The sequence below is a fragment of the Crinia signifera genome, chromosome 1, assembly GCF_055691185.1.
Source record: "Crinia signifera chromosome 1, ASM5569118v1, whole genome shotgun sequence".
Classification (NCBI taxonomy): Eukaryota; Metazoa; Chordata; class Amphibia; order Anura; family Myobatrachidae; genus Crinia; species Crinia signifera.
In genome coordinates, this window is record NC_139217.1 from 262,008,650 (window position 1) to 262,028,544 (window position 19,895).

General features: G+C 44.9%; 1 protein-coding gene across 1 annotated transcript; it reads left to right on the top strand.

The window, feature by feature from the left end:
• Positions 1-11,388: 11,388 nt before the first annotated feature.
• LOC146028166 (uncharacterized) lies at positions 11,389-17,594 on the top strand. Its single transcript, XM_083158298.1, has 3 exons — positions 11,389-11,435; positions 16,091-16,390; positions 17,469-17,594. Exons 1-3 carry the CDS (start codon positions 11,432-11,434, stop codon positions 17,576-17,578), a joined length of 414 nt encoding a protein of 137 aa, XP_083014424.1. The 5' UTR covers positions 11,389-11,431; the 3' UTR covers positions 17,579-17,594.
• Positions 17,595-19,895: the final 2,301 nt, after the last annotated feature.

Sequence of the window (19,895 nt, forward strand, 5' to 3'; positions counted from 1 at the left end):
TAGAGGTTCTATGGCCAGAACATACATTAGGGGGGACAGTGGGCATCCCTGTCTAGTACCGTTTGAGATCCTAAAAGGGGAGGAAGAGAAGCCATTACTAAAGACAGATGCGGTTGGTGTACTGTATAATGCGAGAATAGAGGACAGTATATTCCCTTGCAAGCCAATTTTTAACAGTATTTGCTGTAGGAAGCCCCAATGGAGCCTGTCGAATGCTTTTTCAGCATCGAGGGCGAGGAAGATGACTTCTTCACTATTTTTCGCGGCGCACTCAGCTAGGTCAAAGACTCGTCTAGTATTGTCAGTTGACTGCCTGCCTCGTACGAAGCCTGCTTGGTCTGGGTGAATGATTTGGGGGATTAGGGGGGCTAATCTATTGGCTATTAATTTGGAGTAGATTTTTAGGTCCGTGTTCAGTAAAGCTATTGGTCTGTAATTTGAACATAGGGAAGGATCTTTGCCCTGTTTATGGATTGTGATTATTCGTGCATGTAACATTTCCTCAGGGAGAGTACCGCTTTCAGTTGCATGTTGATACAGTGGAACCAGGAGGGGTAGCAGTTCTGTGGTGAATTTTTTGTAAAAAGAGTTAGTATACCCATCTGGGCCAGGGGCTTTCCCGTGTGGCAGGGATTTGATTACTGATTTTATTTCTTCTTCGGTCCACTTTGAATTAAGGGACTCAATTATCGTTGGGGACAGTCTCGGGAGCTGGAGGTTCTGTAAGAAGGATTGTATTAAAGAGGAAGTGGGTTGTGGTGTATCTGTGTCCGAGTTGAGATTATACAGCTTTTTATAGTAATCTGCAAATGCTTCCGCTATGTCATTTGGGTTGAGAAGTTTTTTACCGTCAGGGGATTGAATGATTTTAATTCTATTTCTAGTGTGACGTAGTCGTAATTTATGCGCCAATAGGGCACTGGACTTGTTTCCAAGGCAGTAGTACTTTTGTTGTAATTTATCATAAGCGTGTTTCATGCGATTTAAGAATAGTGATTGGAGTTGGTTTCGAATTGACACCAATTCCCGTTTCAGTAAGCGGGATGGTTGTGATCTATTTAAAGATTCGACCTGGAGCAAACGGCACTCCAGGTCTTCTTGTTTTTGTAGGTGTTGTTTTTTGAGTCTGGCCCCTGTTTGAATAATTATCCCCCGTAAGACGGCTTTTAGTGCACACCAATGTGTGGGAATGGATGTGTCTGAGGGTGAGTTAGTAGCCAGATAAGATGTCAGGGCCTCTGTGATTTTTGTCAGTGCTTCAGGTGTTTTGAGAATATAATCTGGGAGCCTCCAGGGGTGGGGTGGCATCTTGGATGTATGTAACTTCCAAGACCATGTTACTGCGGAGTGGTCTGACCATACGATCGGGATAATGGATGTCTTGGAGGTATGTTGGAGGGTCCACTTATCAAGTAAGATTAAGTCTATGCGGGAATAGGAGTTATGCACGTGAGAGAAAAATGTGTAGTCTTTAGTTGAGGGAGATCTAATCCGCCATACGTCATAAAGATCGAATTCAGTAAGCAAGCGGTTCAATTGGGATTGGGACCTATGCTGGGGGGGTGACCTAACCAATGGTGTGGTTTTGTCCAGTTTCTCGTCTGGAACCAGGTTAAAATCCCCCATAATAACTACGTGGCCTTTTTTGACCTTTTGGACTGTGTCTAGCAATTTACGTAAAAATGGGATTTGGCCAGAATTGGGGGCGTATAGTGAAACAATTGTAACCAATTTGTCCTCCAGTTTACCTACTAGAATCAAATAGCGGCCGTCCTTGTCTGTCGTTTGGGATATCAAATCGAATTAAATTTTGTTATGGAATAAAATTGCCACTCCTTGTCTCTTATAGGGGCCATTGGAGAAGTACCCTGTGGGATATCGCGAGTTATGGAAAGCCGGTGGGGCTTGTGCTGTAAAATGCGTCTCCTGGAGACCAACTACATCAGCTCTCTCTCTGTGGAACGTCTCTAGTGCTTGACGTCTCTTATTCGGGAAGTTAAGGCCGTGTACATTCAGTGAAAGAAATTTAACCATTTCTAAGTCTCAGGGCATGAGTGAACAGTTCGTGGATGGACTCTACTGTGGGGGGGGAGGGGAAGGGGGGTGCCGCAAGGGCCTGGCGGCACCCGAAACAAAATAGGTAACGGAAAACAAAAATAGGAGGGCATATATGAGGGTGAACTGAAATAGCCCTAAAGCTAGGGCCAGAGTGTTTGTCACCTTTAAAGACTGGTGACAAATCAAAAAACATTGGGGGTGTGGTTTCTGACAGGTCCTGTCCGGATGGCTATACAGCAAAGTATTTTCTTGTGTGGAGCACATTTCGTAGAACATACTAAACTAAAATTTGTTGAGATAATTAGAACTAGAACTATCCACCGAGGGTCTCAGTTACACTATGCGGTATTTGGTCGCATCTGGAACTGAAAGGTGGCGCAGATGAAATTGGATTATTGTCCGAATTCACTATCTATACCATGAGTGGCATCTCCTAGTAACATATTTTAGGCCGACCATGGAAAAACTAACTTCTTAAATAATACATGCATATTAGGATCAAAGAGTTACGAACTTGGTAGTAGAGAAAAACAAAGAACTTCAATATGTAAACAATACTGTGTTGCACTAATGGAAACAGCCTTAGTGCCTACAGCCTCATAGTCAGACCTCGGTGGACCAACTTCTTAAACAATATATATATCTTAAAATTAAAGAGTTGCAAAACTGGTAGAGGGGAAACATAAGGAACATATATATGTATACAATACTGTGTTGTGCCAACGGGAACAGCCTTTGTACCCACAGGGTCAACTGGGAGTTCAGGTACTCGTCACCATCAGTCGTCTGGTAAGCGGGGTTCGGTTGAAGATCTAGGGGTGGTAACTGTGATGTCCCAATCCGCCAGGAGTTTGATTCCAGCCTCCAGTGACGAGATCACATAAGAGGATGATTCGTATCTTACGATGATCTTTACCGGGAATCCCCATCTATATTGAATATCGTTGTCGCGCAGGGCAGACGTGATGGGGTGGAAGGCTCGTCTCTTGGCCAGTGTAGCTTGTGACAGATCGGAGTAGATTTGTAGACCTCCCAGGGTATCAGATCCTTCCGCGAGTCTTGCTGCCTTGAGGATGTCCTCTTTGATATGAAAAAAGTGTATTCTAAGCAGGACATCTCTTGGGTAGTTAGATGCATAGTTGCCTCTGGGTTTGGGCAACCGATGCACTCGGTCCACTATCAGGTCCTGTGGTGTGGCCGTTGGCAGCAGTCTCTGAAATAACTTGGTAACATAATCTCTAAGCTCCGCAGGGGCAACTGAGTCCGGGACTCCTTTAATTTTAAGGTTGTTCCGTCTCGACCTGTCTTCCATGTCAGCGAGTTTATCTCGCATGGAGACGACTTCCTCTTGGAGTTCCGAGTGGGAAGTGAGAAGATCGTTATGAGACGTCATCAGTTCCTGCATCTTTAGCTCTAAATGATCCGTGCGGTTCGTTATGCCTCCCAGGTCTGCTCTAAGCGTCTGGACTGAGGATTCTATGTTGGTGAGAATGTCCGTCTGAAACACTGTGAACAGCCGTAGCATAGATTGAGTTGTAAGTGGAGCCTGCGGATCGAGCTCCGTCTCCAGAACGGTGAAAGGGTTGGAGGCGGGAGACTTGGAGGTGGTATTAGAGGCAGTGGTTGGTGTTGTGGGGGTTGAGGAGTCTTGGTGCCTCTGTGAAGTTGGCTCCATGAACTGTACCGGAGTCGGTTTTTTAGGGGTTTTGCTTCCCCTCTTCGGTGGCATGGTGAACGTGTTGTTAAGTGCCGGTTCACTGGTTAGCGATGGGCTGCGGAGCCAGGGGACCTTGTGGTGGTTATTAGTATGTTATGAAAATTGCATGGATATATAGGATGGGGGTTTAATCCATCCTGTCCGTCAGAGTGTAGTTAAGCTGGAGGACCTATGTACGGGGAACTAGCCATCAACCATCACCAAGGAATAATTGGCATAGCGACGCTCACATCTGGGGTGTAGGGGAGCACTGCTTTGGGTTTCTGAGGATGGGGAATTCCACTCAGCAGGGCTTATGCGGTCAGAGCCCTGTTGTGTTTCATTAATATTGTGGGTGGGGAGGCTTGCAGAGCAGAAGAGTGGCCCCGCTCCCGGTCCAGCCTGAAAGCAGGTGCTCACTCTTACTCAGCAGGGTGTAGTGCAAGGGGAGGGGGGGGGCAACAGCAATCACCCAGCTCAGTTAGGCCCTGGTTGACAGCTAGATGGGGCCAATGGCCTCACTTCTTTACCACCGGCATGGAGGGTGTAGCAGGGAATATTTTGGTAGGGGGCTTCACCTGTGGGTGTTACAGAGGCTACTGAGGCCCTGCAGATGGGTCTCCTCTGTGATGATATATATGTGGCGCTGTCTAGGGTCACACAGGCAGAGAGCTCTAGCTGGAGAGTGGTTATGAGCTCCAGATGGAGAGCTCTCACTGCTTCTGCCCCCTGTAAGATGGCCGCCAGCCCCACAGCTTTTCTGCTGCCCTATTCCCTCTCACCTCCAGGTGCGCTTCCCTCTCGCACTGCAGGCCGTCTGCCGGAGGTCAGAGGGGGTCTCCCCCACCAGGGAGGAAGAATCCTCTTTCCGGGGGTCTCCTGAGTGCCTCCGGGTGCGATCGCGGGTGCCGCGGCTGGTGTGGAGCTCCGTTTCCGGCCCGGCGTCTAAATTTAGCCCCCGGCTTCCGATCAGCGGTAGGCCGCAATCCGCAGGAGCCGTTATAACGGCTCCCCGACTCCGCAGCACTCTCCGCTGTGGTGACGCTAGCCGGAGGAGGGTGATCAGGCTGCTGCTGGACCTCACGCTGGGGCTAGGACCGCTCAAAACCGTTCAGTCTGCGGGAGCTGCAGAGAGAACGTACTGCTCAGGTATCCGGTCAGGCCACGCCCCCCCCTCTAAACACTTTCATTGCAGGCTATATCCAACCTTATCCCGGACTTAAAATTGGAGGGATGGAGACAGAGAGGTATCCTATCTTTAAAAGACCTATTTATAAATGGGAAACTCATGACCTTCGCCCAAATTACAGAAAAGTTTGGGGTAGTGAAACATGACTTTTATAAATATCTCCAAATTCGGCACTGGATGAAGTCCTTTACTGGGGAGGGATCGAGAGTAAGAAGGATACCGGAAAAAATCTTTAACTATTTGAATACTAGAGGTAAAAAAGGAGGTATCTCCCTAATATATAAAGATAATTTAGATTGGAAATGCTCCGAAAAAACTAAATGGCAAAAGGATTGGGAACGGGATCTGGACCTCTCAATCGATGAAGTAGAATGGGTCCAGATGTTTGAATTAACCCATAAGACCATCAGTTCATCTAATTATATAGAGAGATATATTAGAATCTTTCACCATTTATACTGGACCCCGGTTAAGCTGAATAAAGCATGGCCTAACACAACGGATGTCTGCTGGAGATGCGGAGAGGGGGTGGGCGATATGATTCATATATTTTGGGCCTGTAAAAAGCTGTTTCCTTATTGGGCAGAGGTTGAAACTCTGATATATAATATCTGTGGGATTAGAATTAAGGTTACACCCCATCTCCTACTCCTACATCTCCTGCAGATAGATCTGGCATATCCCCAGAAATTTATGGTATTACACATCTTGATGGCGGCCAAAACTTCCCTAGCACAGCTGTGGAAATAGGAACTTATTCCGGGTATAAACATGATAATCCGAAAAATAGAATATTGTTACTCAATGGAAAGGGGAACACCAAGAAAAGGGGTACTTAAAAACTGGTCCCTGTGGTCTCAATTTAGGAATGCATAGAATAGACGATGACGGAATATTGAAATACGAGGCGGCAATATGATCTTACTTCTAGAGGCTAGATATCTGAAAGTGAAATGTCTGCATATCTTAGGCTCTTGTGGGATAGGATCCCCCACGGAATGAATGTGATTGTCTCGTTATTGTCTTCTGTTTGTTTTTCCCTTCCTTTTTTCTTTTCTTCCCTCTTTTCCGATTGGGTATATAAATGAATGTATTTGGATGTAAGGTTTCGGTATCTATCTGTACTAGAGGGGAGGGGATGACTAATCACCCCCCTCGTTGTGTAAATCTGATGTGTTTATATTTAAAAAATAAATAAAGATTAAGATTAAAAAAAAAGAAAACAAATGTCAGCAAGTATGATCCACCTCCCCTCCTTTACAAACACTTCCCTTTCAGAATCTAGTTCATGCTTCTTATACTCACTTACAATGCTTTCACCCACTCCTCTCCAACTTACATCTCAGACCCTATCTGCCTTTACACTCCCACCCGTCTTCTCCACTTTGCTAATTCATGCTCCCTCTCCTGCCAACTGATTACTTTCTCCCACTCCTACCTTCCAGACTTTTAACGTGCTTCTCCCTAGTTCTAGAATATCTCTCTTCCACAGACTCTCCACCTCCCTAAAAACTTTAAACAGGCTTTCAAGACCCACTTCTTCACCAAACGCAGCCAACTATCACCTAACTATCTGTTCCACACTTACGGTCTACCCCATCTGTGTAATCCCTGTTTGTCTACCCCTCCCCTTTAGAATGTAAGCTGTCACGCACGGGGCCCTCTTCCTTAATGTACTTTTCCTTCTCTTACTTAACCATCTTTGATAGCACCAAATCCTGTGGTTTTCTGCCACAATGATACTTGGATCAGTGTCCTCTGCTGATGCAGCTATGGTTATGTATCCTGTACATGTCCTCTATTGTATTCACCTGTAAGTCACTGTTGTGCTTATTCCTTTATGTACTCTCTACTCTTGTGGCACCATATAAATAAAGGACAATAATAAATAAAAATAATACTAACTCTCCACAAAGCTCCCCCAGGCAACTTTTTTTTCCTGCATGAGCGCCTCTGTGGTGAGTGTATTGGTGTGGGTGATGTACTGGTTACTGTAGTATGGAAGTCCACAATTAGAAGACAAGATATATGTTTTTCTACTGTTTGTGGAATTTTATTTCTTATATGTAGCTGAATAAAAACACATAAGCAAAGCTGGGATACTATTTCTGAACTATCAGCCCAATATACATGCAGACAGGGAAATAGCCATCTATGTTCATAGTAAGTAACTGTTGGTATATTTATTGCGAAGATGAGTTCTAGGAACAGAGGCGTTGCCCCATCCTGTGTTCCCTATCTATCAGCTGCAGCATCTTCCAGAGTTTATGATCTCTCCAAAAAGGCAGAAAATTCGTAGAACAGGCGCCCATCATAGGAAGATCAGTCCAAACACTGCCGGGAAATACTACTGAATCTGATGCTACTTACAAGCATGCATATACAGCAGGAATTCGAAGAGTCAGAAAATAATTATGTAAACAGCTGATTGCAATCCAGTTGCAGCAACATAGATAAGTTGGCTTTTTTATTTTTTTTTTAAATATGTTTATTCGAACAAGAAATGAATGTACAGTCAGAATAAAACAGCTGCAACTGAACATTTGCATAGACTCACGATTGTCCCATTACCGGGGGAACCATAACATTTGAAAGGTTAAACACAACTTACAGATATATGTAAGTGTTTATGAACTATAAATTTTTCAGATTTGCAACTGGTAGCAATCTAAGTTGGCTTTCTTAATAATCTGTCTTGCTTTCTGCGGTAAGTAGGCTTGGTGCTGACTTTGATGGATATGCATTAAAATTAATTCTAAAAAATCCCCAACATTTAGCAAACTGCATTTATAAACTCAACTGAATTCAACTCAAAGAGCACCCAGGTTTGCAATAGCAGTAAAAGTGCAAGGTTAATGTCAGGTGCACATCATTTATACTTACACTGAATTTTTAAATTAAGACTGGTCGCACATAAGAATGGACTTATATTGAAGTTTGCCTGAATACAGTGTATTTCTGCCATGCTGACAAATGCCTATTAGTAAGTTTGTATTATTTGTATATACTGTATATATAGCACTGATAATGTTCTGTGACTGCTACACTTGTAAACAATAACATTTTGAATAGTGACCCATTTAGGTACTGTATATGCATTGTGTACTGTCCCTGCATCACATATATACAGGGCTGCCTGGCTCTGCCCTTCCCAACAGACCAGTAAATTGTTGTGGAGAGGTGGGTATTAGATATATCGTGCCTGCTCTCCTACCCGTCTACAAGATGGGTGAGAGATAGAGAGTGTTTATGTACAGTATATATTCACATGTATGTGTATGTAATGTATTATCACATATAATTATATATTTGAGCTAGCATGCACCGCACTGACCAGATGCTCAATTAAGTACATTAATGCCTAAAATATTGCACTGAAAGAGATTCACACTTAAATATAGAAATTTCGGTATGTTGTGCAAGAAAAACTTCAAAATAAAATGATAAAAACTATGAACAATCTGGAGAGTGCATTCTTTCTACTGCAGTCATAGGCGAATCTAGAATTATGGTAATGGGTGGTCCCAGTGCCAGACATAATAGCAGGGGGACCTTTGCGCGGCGTAGCCGTGCGGCAAAAGGGGGTGTGGCCTCATGGGAAGGAGGCGTGGCATCACAAAAAGGGGTGTGGTATTACACTTTAGACCATACACAGTAATGCCCATTACACATTTTAGCAAACGCCGTAATACCCATTACACATAAAGCCACACGCTGTAATGCCAATTACACATAAGGCCACACACCATCATGCCCATTACACATTGTGTCACACATCATGATGCCCATTACATACTATATAACAAACCGTAATGCCCATTACATATTTGCCACATAAGTGCTGCTTACCTACGTGCTCATTGCTAGGGGGTTCTTGCTTAATGGCACCATAGTACCCATTACACATGATGCCGCACACCATAGTACCCATTACACATGATGCCGCACACCATAGTACCCATTACACATGATGCCGTGCACCATAGTACCCATTACACATGATGCCGCGCACCATAGTACCCATTACACATTATGCCGCACACCATAGTACCCATTACACATGATGCTGCACACATAATGCCGCTTACACATAATGTCATTTTAATTTGTTCTGCTTTTCTTGATAAAAGTGCAACACAGCACCGAAACATTGCATAGGATTAAGCATTAGTACGTGTCATTTTTCTTCGTCCGGAGTGGCGCCGTATCTGTATTGTGTATAAATATATATATATATATATATGTGTGTGTGTGTGTGGCAGCGAGCCGGCACTCCAAATGACAAGTCAAGGTCCTGTGTGCCTTTACAACAATTGTACAGGCTGCTGTTCTGGAGACCCGGCACTACAGGCTTTAGTGGAAGCAGTTTTAATGTGCAACATTTTGGGGCCAACCAGACCCAACATTTCGGGGCCAACCAGACCCAGGCTTACAGCATATGGATATCTTACTCCAAAGGGAGTGACATATCACCTTAATATAGTGTGCAAACATCACACACAGTAACCCTAAATATTTATTAGCTGGGAACCCCAGTTGCATAATAATTAAAATATAAAACATCTATATCACTGCAAAAAAATATCCCTGACTGTCTGTGTTTTCTAGAAAACAAAGACTATAGGAAGTCGTTCTATCTGTCTAGATCTCACTGAAAATTGAAGTACCCTCCACAGCCACATACATTGTATCATAATAATTATTACAAAATAAAGTGATAACAAGACTACTTTCATCATAGTTTATTACAAAACAGAGTAACAATAGAAAATAGATACAGTTTAATCAATATTACTGACAGTGAAAGGCCAATCAGGCAAACAGCTACATTTAAATATATGGGGGAAATTTACTAAAGGAAATTTGTAAAAAATAGGTGTATTTGTATCCAGAAATACACTTATTTTTGACATTTAGGGGGAAATTTACTAAAGGAAATTTGTAAAAAAATAGGTGTATTTGTATCCAGAAATACACTTATTTTTGACATTTACTATCCCGAAAATACGGCAATTCATATTTGTATTGATAGCACATCAATACGAATACGAATTGCCGTATATTCGGGATAGTAAATGTCAAAAATAAGTGTATTTCTGGATACAAATACACCTATTTTTTACAAATTTCCTTTAGTAAATTTCCCCCTTACTATCCCGAAAATACGGCAATTCGTATTCGTATTGATGTGCTATCAATACGAATACGAATTGCCGTATTTTCGGGAAAGTAAATGTCAAAAATAAGTGTATTTCTGGATACAAATACACCTATTTTTTACAAATTTCCTTTAGTAAATTTCCCCCTACATCTTCCCGAAGCAACAGTGACAACTAGACACTGAAGAACAAGCCTATTTCTTTTAAAAGTCTATACACACTTTTTTCTTCCTTGATAGGGAATGGGATCATCTTGATAGGTGCAATATATGCACTTCACATATATGTTTGTTAATGTGTGTCTGTTTATTTTAACCTCTGTAATATTTCACTGAAATAAGGAGGCATACTTTCTGTGTACTCATATGCTAAACAGTATAGGTCAGTCCAGTGGTAGTGCTGCATAATTCCAGTCCACTGATACTCCAGAAAAGGGGATTTTTGTAAGAATTTACCGTTCGAATCCCTTTCTCTGAGTCCATCCCGGTGACACAGCTCAACCATGGGATGTAGTGGGTTCCGAAGGAGCCAGGCACCTATGCTACTTCTTTAAGAGGCAGTCTCCTCCCCTGCTGCATTCCAGAAATCCTCAGTACAACTTCAAGAGCCCACTAGGATACATTACTCAGTACAACGCCTGAACATATAAATATGCACAATCATAAACAACCATATAACTTGATAACTTAACATGAAATGGTATCACACTTACTGGAACAGTTGCTGTGTCACCAGGATAGACTCAGAGAAAGAGATTTGAATGGTAAGTTCTTACAAAAATCCCCTTTTCTCTATCATCCATCCTGGTGACACAGCTCAACTTTAGGACGTTCAAGAGCTGGTCCTTTTGGAGGGTACGCTCAGGTACACAGCTCGTAGCACTGCTCACCCAAATTAAGCGTCCTCCAATGTGAACTCATGAAACTGGAAAATTTGGTGAAAGTGTGAAAAGAGGACCAGTTCGCAGCCCTGCATAACTGCTCCGCTGTAGCCCGTGATGCACAGCCCAAGAGGAAGCAACTTACCTAGTGTTATGGGCATTAATCCTAGCCAGAACAGGCCTGCCAACTTTAGTTTAAGCAAAGGCAATAACTGACCTCAGCCACCTAGCAATGGTCTGCTTAGAAGCTGGCCACCCTCTCTTATGTATGTCATACAGTACCAGTAAGGAGTCAGGTTTCCAAAACCCCTTCACTCTGTCCAAATAAACGCGCAGCGCGCGCACCACATCCACTTCTTTACGTTTGTCCCTATTTCTTTCCCCTTCAGGAGGACAAAACACCGGAAGCACAATCTCCTGGTTCAGATGGAAGTTTGACACAACCTTTAATGAGTATGAGACCCAGGCCGAGGCAATAACCAGGCATAGAGCAAACCCTACCCCTTCAAAAGTGGCTTTAAGGCAACCGTCAATCTTTTATAAATGGGGTCTTTGAAAGCAGCACCCCCTTGAACAGGCAACGTTGTGGCTTTGGACATCCTGACCACAGGTGCATCTACTAACAGGACCTTTTCCTACAATTTCACATGCTCCTCCAAATTTGCAAATGGCCTAGACATATTCATCCTTTTATCAGGTGTTTTCCACGCTTCCCCCAAAAGCTCCTTCATGCCCTCATCAGTGGGAAAAGTCACCACATCTCTTCGTTGCTTCTTAAAAACACCTTCTTGCTGCACTCTATCCACATCAGCAAGACTCAATGCTTGTTTCACAGCCAATATCAAATCCTGTACCCCAGGGGTAGAGGTCTCAAAGTCCTCTTTCTGTCCCCAAAACATGTCCTCGGGACATTCTCCCTCTTCAGAGTCAAGATTAAGTGGAGGCGGGGTAGATAAGGGGTGTCTGGGGGTGGTAACCTCAGGTACCTTAATAAACTACTCCATAAAAGCACTCATTTTGTGCACACCCTGTGCAGTGTGTTGTAAAGCCTGAACTTACAGAGGGCTGTGTGGATTGGAAAAGCCTTGAGGACCTACTGAGATCATCCCTCTGCCTATTAAGAGCTTGCACTAAGGCCCTTATTCTGATCGGTGCGGACTTTTCCGCATTCTTTCGGATGGCGTTTTTTAGCCGTCTGCGCATGCGTGGCGATCACTAGGCGCATGTGCCACGCATGGTCTCCGTACTTGTCCTCACTAATCCCGTACAGAAATGTGCACCGCATACATTCGGGCAATAGGGGTGTGTTATGGGCGTCATGCGGAATGACACAGGGGCGTAGTTTCAAAGTGGGCTAAACTGGGCGGAAACATGGGCGGACACGGGGGGAGTACACATATATTGGTAGGCGTGCATTCGGACAGCACGCCGAATGCACGCGAACAAAAAGGGAAGAAATGTGCGGTGTCCAAAAGGTTACTCTTGCTTTGCGGACACCACTCGGTCATGCGCTAGGCAATCGGAACGCCTAATCAGGACGGACGCACCTCAACCAATGTCACCTGAACCCAATACAATCACATACTTTACCCATTACTTGTTAATTACACGCTTCTCACTGCTACAATTGGAAGCATTGCAGCTTAAAGGGAACATTACATGCTGCACTTGTCACACACTTTTACACTGCAAATAATGCACACAAATTAATAATATTAATACTAATACACATGCCACTTCTGCATGTATAAATTAATACAGACATTTGTGGGGCCAAAATAACATTTATTAAACAAACTTTGGCACAAATTTAAAATACATAACAAAACAAATGGTACCATACCAGGACAAAAATTACATAATAAAGAATAAATAGCCACAGCAGAATCATTGGGAACACATCAGGTGGCTTCACAACAAAAGTACAGCACCAACACTTCAAGTACAGCACACTGAAACAGGGCAACAGAGGAACCAAACATGACATTTGAACCGCGGGCAAAAGTGGTGACCCTGGGCACGGATTTGGACACAGGCTGCTGACACACACAGCTCAATGGAAGATTTGGGAAGACATAACGGTGGAGATTAATGGGGACACAAGTTCATTTGCGAGCACGTTTGGCCCTGGCAGGCTCCTTGCCACGTGCAGCAGCTCTTGTGCCTCGTCCACGGCCAGAGGCTGATGGTGGCTCATGTGGAGCACATGCTGGTGAGGGGGTGGATCTTCTTCCCCCTCTGGCAGCAGGGAGTGATGACGTTGGTAATGCACCCGATGCGGGTGACATTAGGGCCCTATTGCTGGTAACTAGCTCCACCATAAGTTCATTATGGCGGAGGAGGAGGTCGTTTTGCCGCAGGGCTTGATCAGCCAGCACCTGCAGGCTACCAGCAATAGCTTGTTGGCTGGCAGCCATAGCTTGCTGGCTGGCACTCATAGCCTGCAGGCTCTCAGCAATACTCTGCTGGCTGGTGGTCAAACCCTGCAGCACCTCCTCGGCCCTACGCACCCGCTCGAATGCTGTGACTCCCTGCTGCACAATACTATCCAGCACACGGCCCCACATGGACAATTCAGCCGCGGACAATCCCACCGGCTGCTGCTGCACGGGCCTGCTACTGGGGCCAGGTGGCACAGACTCCACAACCTCCTCAAGAGAATCTTGACCAAGCGGTGGCGATGCTGTTGAACAAGAAAATTCCAATTACCACACATTCCATGCAACATTTAAAACATCTACTTATGGCCTGGCAAATAATTACCTTCAAGAGTAGAAGCCATCACTTCCGCTGGGGACTCGCTGTCTATAGTGCTCACCCCCCGGACCTCCTCCACTGCAATACAGCACTGGGCCATCTCTTCCAGGGGGGTGAGCTCCAGCTTGGATGGCATGGGGCCAGCCCCAGAGGTCTGGCTGTGTTGCCACCGGTCGGTCAATTTCTTCTTGAGGTTGCCTTTGAAGTCGTGCCACCTGCAATCAAAGTGTACATATTAATACATGTAACTCCTCATGTTTGCTGTAGCACCCATTGCAATATGATACATAATACAACATGTGCCTACTGACACCAACCTGACATTATATTCATTTTTCATACCAACCCTTAGCAGATACAAAAACATTCACCCTCCAATAACTATCAATTCAATGTCATGGCCAACATGTCTGTGCCTCCAAGCAACGTGAACACCCATTGCCCAACTAGATCTAATATTGAATGTAAACATTACTGGACTTGTACTACTCTAATGTAACACACATGTACTTGCCTCTTCTTAACATGCTCTGCCTGTCGAACTTGTGGAGCCACTGCATTAATCTCCACCGTTATCTCCTCCCAGATCTTCCATCTCCTTGTGTGTGTCAACTTCACCGCTGGACACTCAATTAAATCACGTGCCCGGGTCACCAGGATGTCAAGCTCCCGTGGTTCATATGCCATGTTTCTTGTTGTGGGTTCCCGTGTTGCCCCACTGCGGCCACGGGCACTGGCACGGGCACTGCCACTGCCACGGCCACCGGTTGCTGTACCTGAAGTGCTGGGCTGGCTACTCTGTTGGGAAGCCACCTGCTGTGTTCCCAATGATTCTGCTGAGGATGGCCCAGCTGCTGATTGGCCTGCTGTTGATGGGCCAGCTCGGTCCTCTGGGTTGAGGGGTACATAGGTGGTGTTGGCCTCCATGCGGGACAACAGATTCTGCACCACCTGCTCTTCCTCTGAGTCTGAGCCTGGCATGTTTGCAACAAGTGTTAGCCTTTCTAGGACCACTTTAAATACTATTTACTATTTCTGTAATTGGCGTTAATCAGCTGCAAGCTGCGTTCCGTACGCCAGCGTCAACCGTGCGGCGCATACGGCCCGCCCCTTGGTGTGGAAAAATATTCCCAAAAAACCTGGCAAACTCAGTAAGTCTGATTTATTTGCTAAATGCAGATTCCAACACCAATGACCAAATACAACTGAGGTCAGACATGACATGTATATTTGAATGTACTTCTGTACTGTGCACTTGTTTGCTATGTAGTACAACTGACACTACCCATTCCATATGTCAATCCAGTCCACCACTTAGCCACAAGTAATCAGTGCTAGCATCCAAATCACATGTGAAAGCACTCCACATTCAGGTTAGATGCTAGCTACTTTTCATTCCACCTCTGTAGTATGGCCCAGTAGAAGGTAAGTGTACACATGGCTGCATGGCCTTCATTATACATTAGCTGTTTGGTACCTTGTTGAGTTAGGTGTAAGTGTCTAGAGATGCACACTATTTCACCTGTTGCTTATACCCATGTTTGGTGAATGTTATAGATTAGATATATGTTGCCATCTTATTTTACACTGTTTAGGATGGGTGTGCGATGCAATGGGTTAGCCGTCTGTTCGGGCGCATACACGCTGTTAGTGTAAAAATGAACAATAAAGTTAATACCAAATATCACTCTGATCAACCAATGACAGCACATGATTGTTAAATTTGTGCCACTCCTAAAATGGCGGCTTATGGCAGAGCAGCACCCTTCTCTGCAGCCGAACTGAGGGCACTGGTCTCCGTTATGGAGACCAGGCTGGGCCGTGCTGGCCCGTTTATTACAAATAGGCAGAAACGTTCTGCCTATGCGGTGGCCCGCCGGCGGATATACGCCCGCACCCATGTGCGGCGGACCATCGCACAGCTTGAGCGGCGGTGGTCCGACCTCCGGCGCAGGGAGCCAGAGAGGCTTCAAAGCATAAGGGCCAGCATTGCTAGATGTGAGTATTTCAACAGTATTTGTACATGATTGCTTACCTGACATTATTTCATCCACTAAGGTCAGCAGCCTGATCATGAGTTAAACATGCCATACAATATGAGTGCTACTTCCTGATTGACACCCTGTAATGGTCATAAAATATGTTATTGGGGACGATTAATGCTTGTGATGCTTACAATGGGCCAAATGTCACAGCATACCTGCCATGTTACAGGCTGTGTTTTGTAAAGGCCACTGAGGAGCTGTTTGCATGTACAAGTATCAGTACCTCTAACCTTTGCATTTATAGGTTGATAAGGCTTAATACAAATTACCACTAATTGGCACTTTTTTCGTTTTTCCCAAACACAGCACGTGCACGAGCAAGGCAGGCCCGGGAGGAGGCAGAGGCAGGCCAGGCACAGGAGGAGGCGGAGCCAGCGATGGGCGAGGACGAAGGGGAGGCCCAGGAAAGTGAAGGAGTGGAGGAGGCTGAGTGGCCAGTGGAGGCAGAGGTGGCAGCCGAGGAGGAGGTCGTGGTGGCCGAGGAGGAGGTCGTGGTGGCCGAGGAGGAGGTCCTGGTGGCCGAGGAGGAGGTCGTGGCGGCCGAGGAGGCCCAGGAAGAGGGGGAGGATGAGGAGGCCTGTGTGGTGGAGCAGGCGGCCGAAAGTGGTATGTATACATAAAGATTCGATCTTCCTTTTGTCATCCACTATTTGATATGTAGCACTGTTGATTCAAATGTGTTTGAAAATACTATAAAGGCAAACAACAAATTGGGTAGCAACAGACACACTTTGGGGTTAGATAGGGTGCCCAAACCATACCTTTCATCCTGGACACATATTAATGACACAGGTTGTGCGGATGGCTTTCAGGTCGAATTGAAGTGCCACTGAACCTGTGTAGTTAATCTGTATCCAGGAAGAAAGAGATGAGTTGCTCATGTAAGGGTTACATGTCCCTGCTGGTTGCATACAATGTGTAGGCTCATATAGGTGAGTAGAGTTTACTGGTGAATGATCTTTGTAAACTAGATTCCGTATGGCATAAATGGAGTATGGCCAGGCGTGGCTTAGACTGGAGTAACAAGTGGTGAGTGCCCCTGGGCCCTCCTCTAGCTAACCACCCCCTGCAGTCTGCATGTATGTTTTGCACCATAATTGTGTGTGTATTTGGTGTTAGTAATGCTTTTGAGCATGGGAGTGGGTTAGTGCTGCAGCTTCCCCTAACTGGCATTCTGACAATGATTTCTGGAGCAAAATATCAGCAGCCAAGCCATGCTTGATTGCACAAATGTACTGAGCATTCCTGAGAGTTGTGTCACTCCCCTGCCAGGCTCCATCATATAAGAGACACTGAACTTTGTTAGCCGATTTGTGATTGGGGCTGCGCGTGGCATGCTTCTCAGAGCTTAGTCATGGGTGGGTTGGGATTGAGAAGGAGCAGTATGACTGTGAGGTGTTCTACAGAGTAAAGGGTAGAGGGCCAAAATCAGGCTTTCTATGTAGTATGTATGCATGTATGTATAGGTGTATGTCTCATATATATAGGTAGATATGTGTGTATATATATCTAGTTTTATATATATATATATATATATATATATATATATATATATATATATATATATATATATATATATATATACACACACCGCTCAGAATGCATGTTTCAAATGTAGGTTTGACTATGTTAAATGTATGCATGAATATCATTATTCATTTTTCAATTTGAATTTCCTCCACAGATGAGCCTGCCCAAGCAGAGGAGGGTCGCCGTGGGGCCCTCCTAAGAATTAGAGCCTACATGCGGCAGATTTTGGCCGAAATTGACCGGCTCATAGATGGCCCAAATTAATTATTTTAGAATTTATTTTTGGTGATTTATATTAATAAATAGTTATTTAAAGTTCAAAGTTGTCCGTGTTTTTTTCTAACATGCAAAAGTTTATGTGTAACTTGTTTAAAATCTTTTAAATAAGCTAAATGTAAATAGTGTACATAGATGTATGTTAGGGTCACATGCTGTAAGGGTTAATGTGTGTCATGAATGTAGTAGGAATGTGGGTCAGTATAGATGAGCATTTAATTGATTGAAATTGCTAACAATCCCTTTTTCAGGAGGTTGCCTAATAGCCTAAGTGGGTCATGTGATCGCTGTGTGTACTCAGTACAAAAGTGTAGGATTGTGCGTAAATACTCCGCATCGGGGCGTACGGACAGCTTTCCGTACGTTCTGACGCGGTAAGACCGTGCTTGTGCGGGAAGACCATGCAAGAATCTGTACGTTTCCCCCGCACGCGCACGGTTTGTATGTCGTCCGTACACACGCCCTGTTCTTACAGAGTGACTCCGTCCGAATGCGGAGGACACGTGGGCGTTTCTACGGACGATGGCCGCACGCTGCCGCACAGCGATGCGTGCGGCCCGCACCGAAAGAATTCGGGAATATCCGCACCGATCAGAATAAGGGCCTAAGTCCATTGATCTCCCTATTGCAGCTGCCCATGCAGGTTCAGGCTGCTCAGACCTCTGTATTAGAGCCCCACTGGGAAAAGAGTCAAATGCAGGGCACAAATCCCCCAGGTCCATCTGTTCACAAGTTAATTTGACACAGCAAAACCTGCAGTCTATTAACATGGCACAAGTTCCCTCCTCCACAACAGCAGAATTACACCTTTCTGTCAATTCTTTTAAATCACAGTGCAAATATCAGGCGCTATACAGAATAATGTAACCAGTGTACTTATCAGTCAGCTGCTGTTGTAATAGACACTCAGTGGTCACCAGAGAAGCGCTGTCCAGAAGAAACTTTCACAGTAGCCTGGGTAAGAATTCTCTCTTTGAGCTCCACACAGTGGTGAAAAGGGCGCCAGAGTATAGTGAGGGAGAGACCAAGTCTCTGCTTTAGTGGGCAGGGAAAGCCTTTTGGTGCCCTTCCCCTTCAGTTGGTCCATCTGCTGTTTCTTCTGCCTCCCCGTGTCTCTTCTTAAGAAGGGATCACTTGGAAGTGCGCAGGGCTCCAGTAACAGGCTTCCTCTTCAAAAATGGAGTTTGTCTGCAAGTCCTTTAAAATGGCGGCACCATAGTGGGTGTCCGTCACCCATGATCCCCCTCTAAGCAGGGAGCCAGATCAGGTCTCTCCTCAGGACCCAGGAGACCTCACCCCCAAATTTTGGTGAGGTCAGAGCGCTGTGCTGGGAGAAAGAAGCTCTCTCTCTCCAGCACACAGAAATCTGAACAGGAAACACTTTGGTCAGCTTCTGCTGCCTTTTCACAGAGTAAAGAAGTTTTACACTGTAACCTGCACTAGCTAAGAACATATTAATTAAAAAAAAATCCTAACTTCAGTAACTCTAAAACGGCTGCAGCACGCAGCCCATAGCATATGCACCCACTCCTGTTGGCACCTAAAATGAACTGAGGATTTCTGGGATGCAGCAGGGGAGGGGCATGCCTCTTCAAGAAGTAGCATAGGTGCCTGGGTTCTTCGGACCCCACTACTTCCCAAGGTTTAGCTGTGTCACCAGGATGGATGATAGAGAAAGATAATGGAGAACCAAAACTTGGAGGATAAAATAGGGAAAGAACAAGAACCACTTCCTCCTAGTGCTGAAGCTGCTGCCACTAGTCCTGACATAGAACATGAAATGCCAGCAATGTCATCTGCCAATGCCCAATTTCTTTGTAGAGGGCATGGAAAATCCAAAATGACAAAGTTTGGTAACTTGAAGAAAAAAAAAAATGTAAATCTTTTGTGGAGAAATGTAAGCTTGCCAAAATGCCATTTACGACACGGAGTGGCAAGGAATGGCTAAGGCCCTGGCCAGTGTTCATGACTAGTGGTCCAGCTTCACATGATGATCTAAGCCCTCTCCTTTCCCTGCTAGAAAATTTAAGAGAGTTAAGCTGTAATCAAAAACACAGAAAACAACTTATCTTTTAAAAGACATGGTACCACAAATCCCCAAGGAGAGCCCAAGGATGTTGGTGGTTGCGATGCCTGACCTTCCCATCATTGTACAGGAAGATGTGACTCCTTCTACCATTTGCACGCCCTCTGCATATGCTGGTAGGATCACCCACAGTCCAGTTCCTGATTTTGAGATTGAAGGTGTCAATGCTGTACACCAGGAGGAGGTTATTGATGTATTTGGCGCTGAGAAGGAAGTTGA

Coding starts and splice junctions, on each gene's coding strand:
- LOC146028166 (XM_083158298.1), top strand. Junction 16,391..17,468: donor GGAGCAGGCGGCCGAAAGTG/GTATGTATACAT, acceptor TTTCCTCCACAG/ATGAGCCTGCCCAAGCAGAG.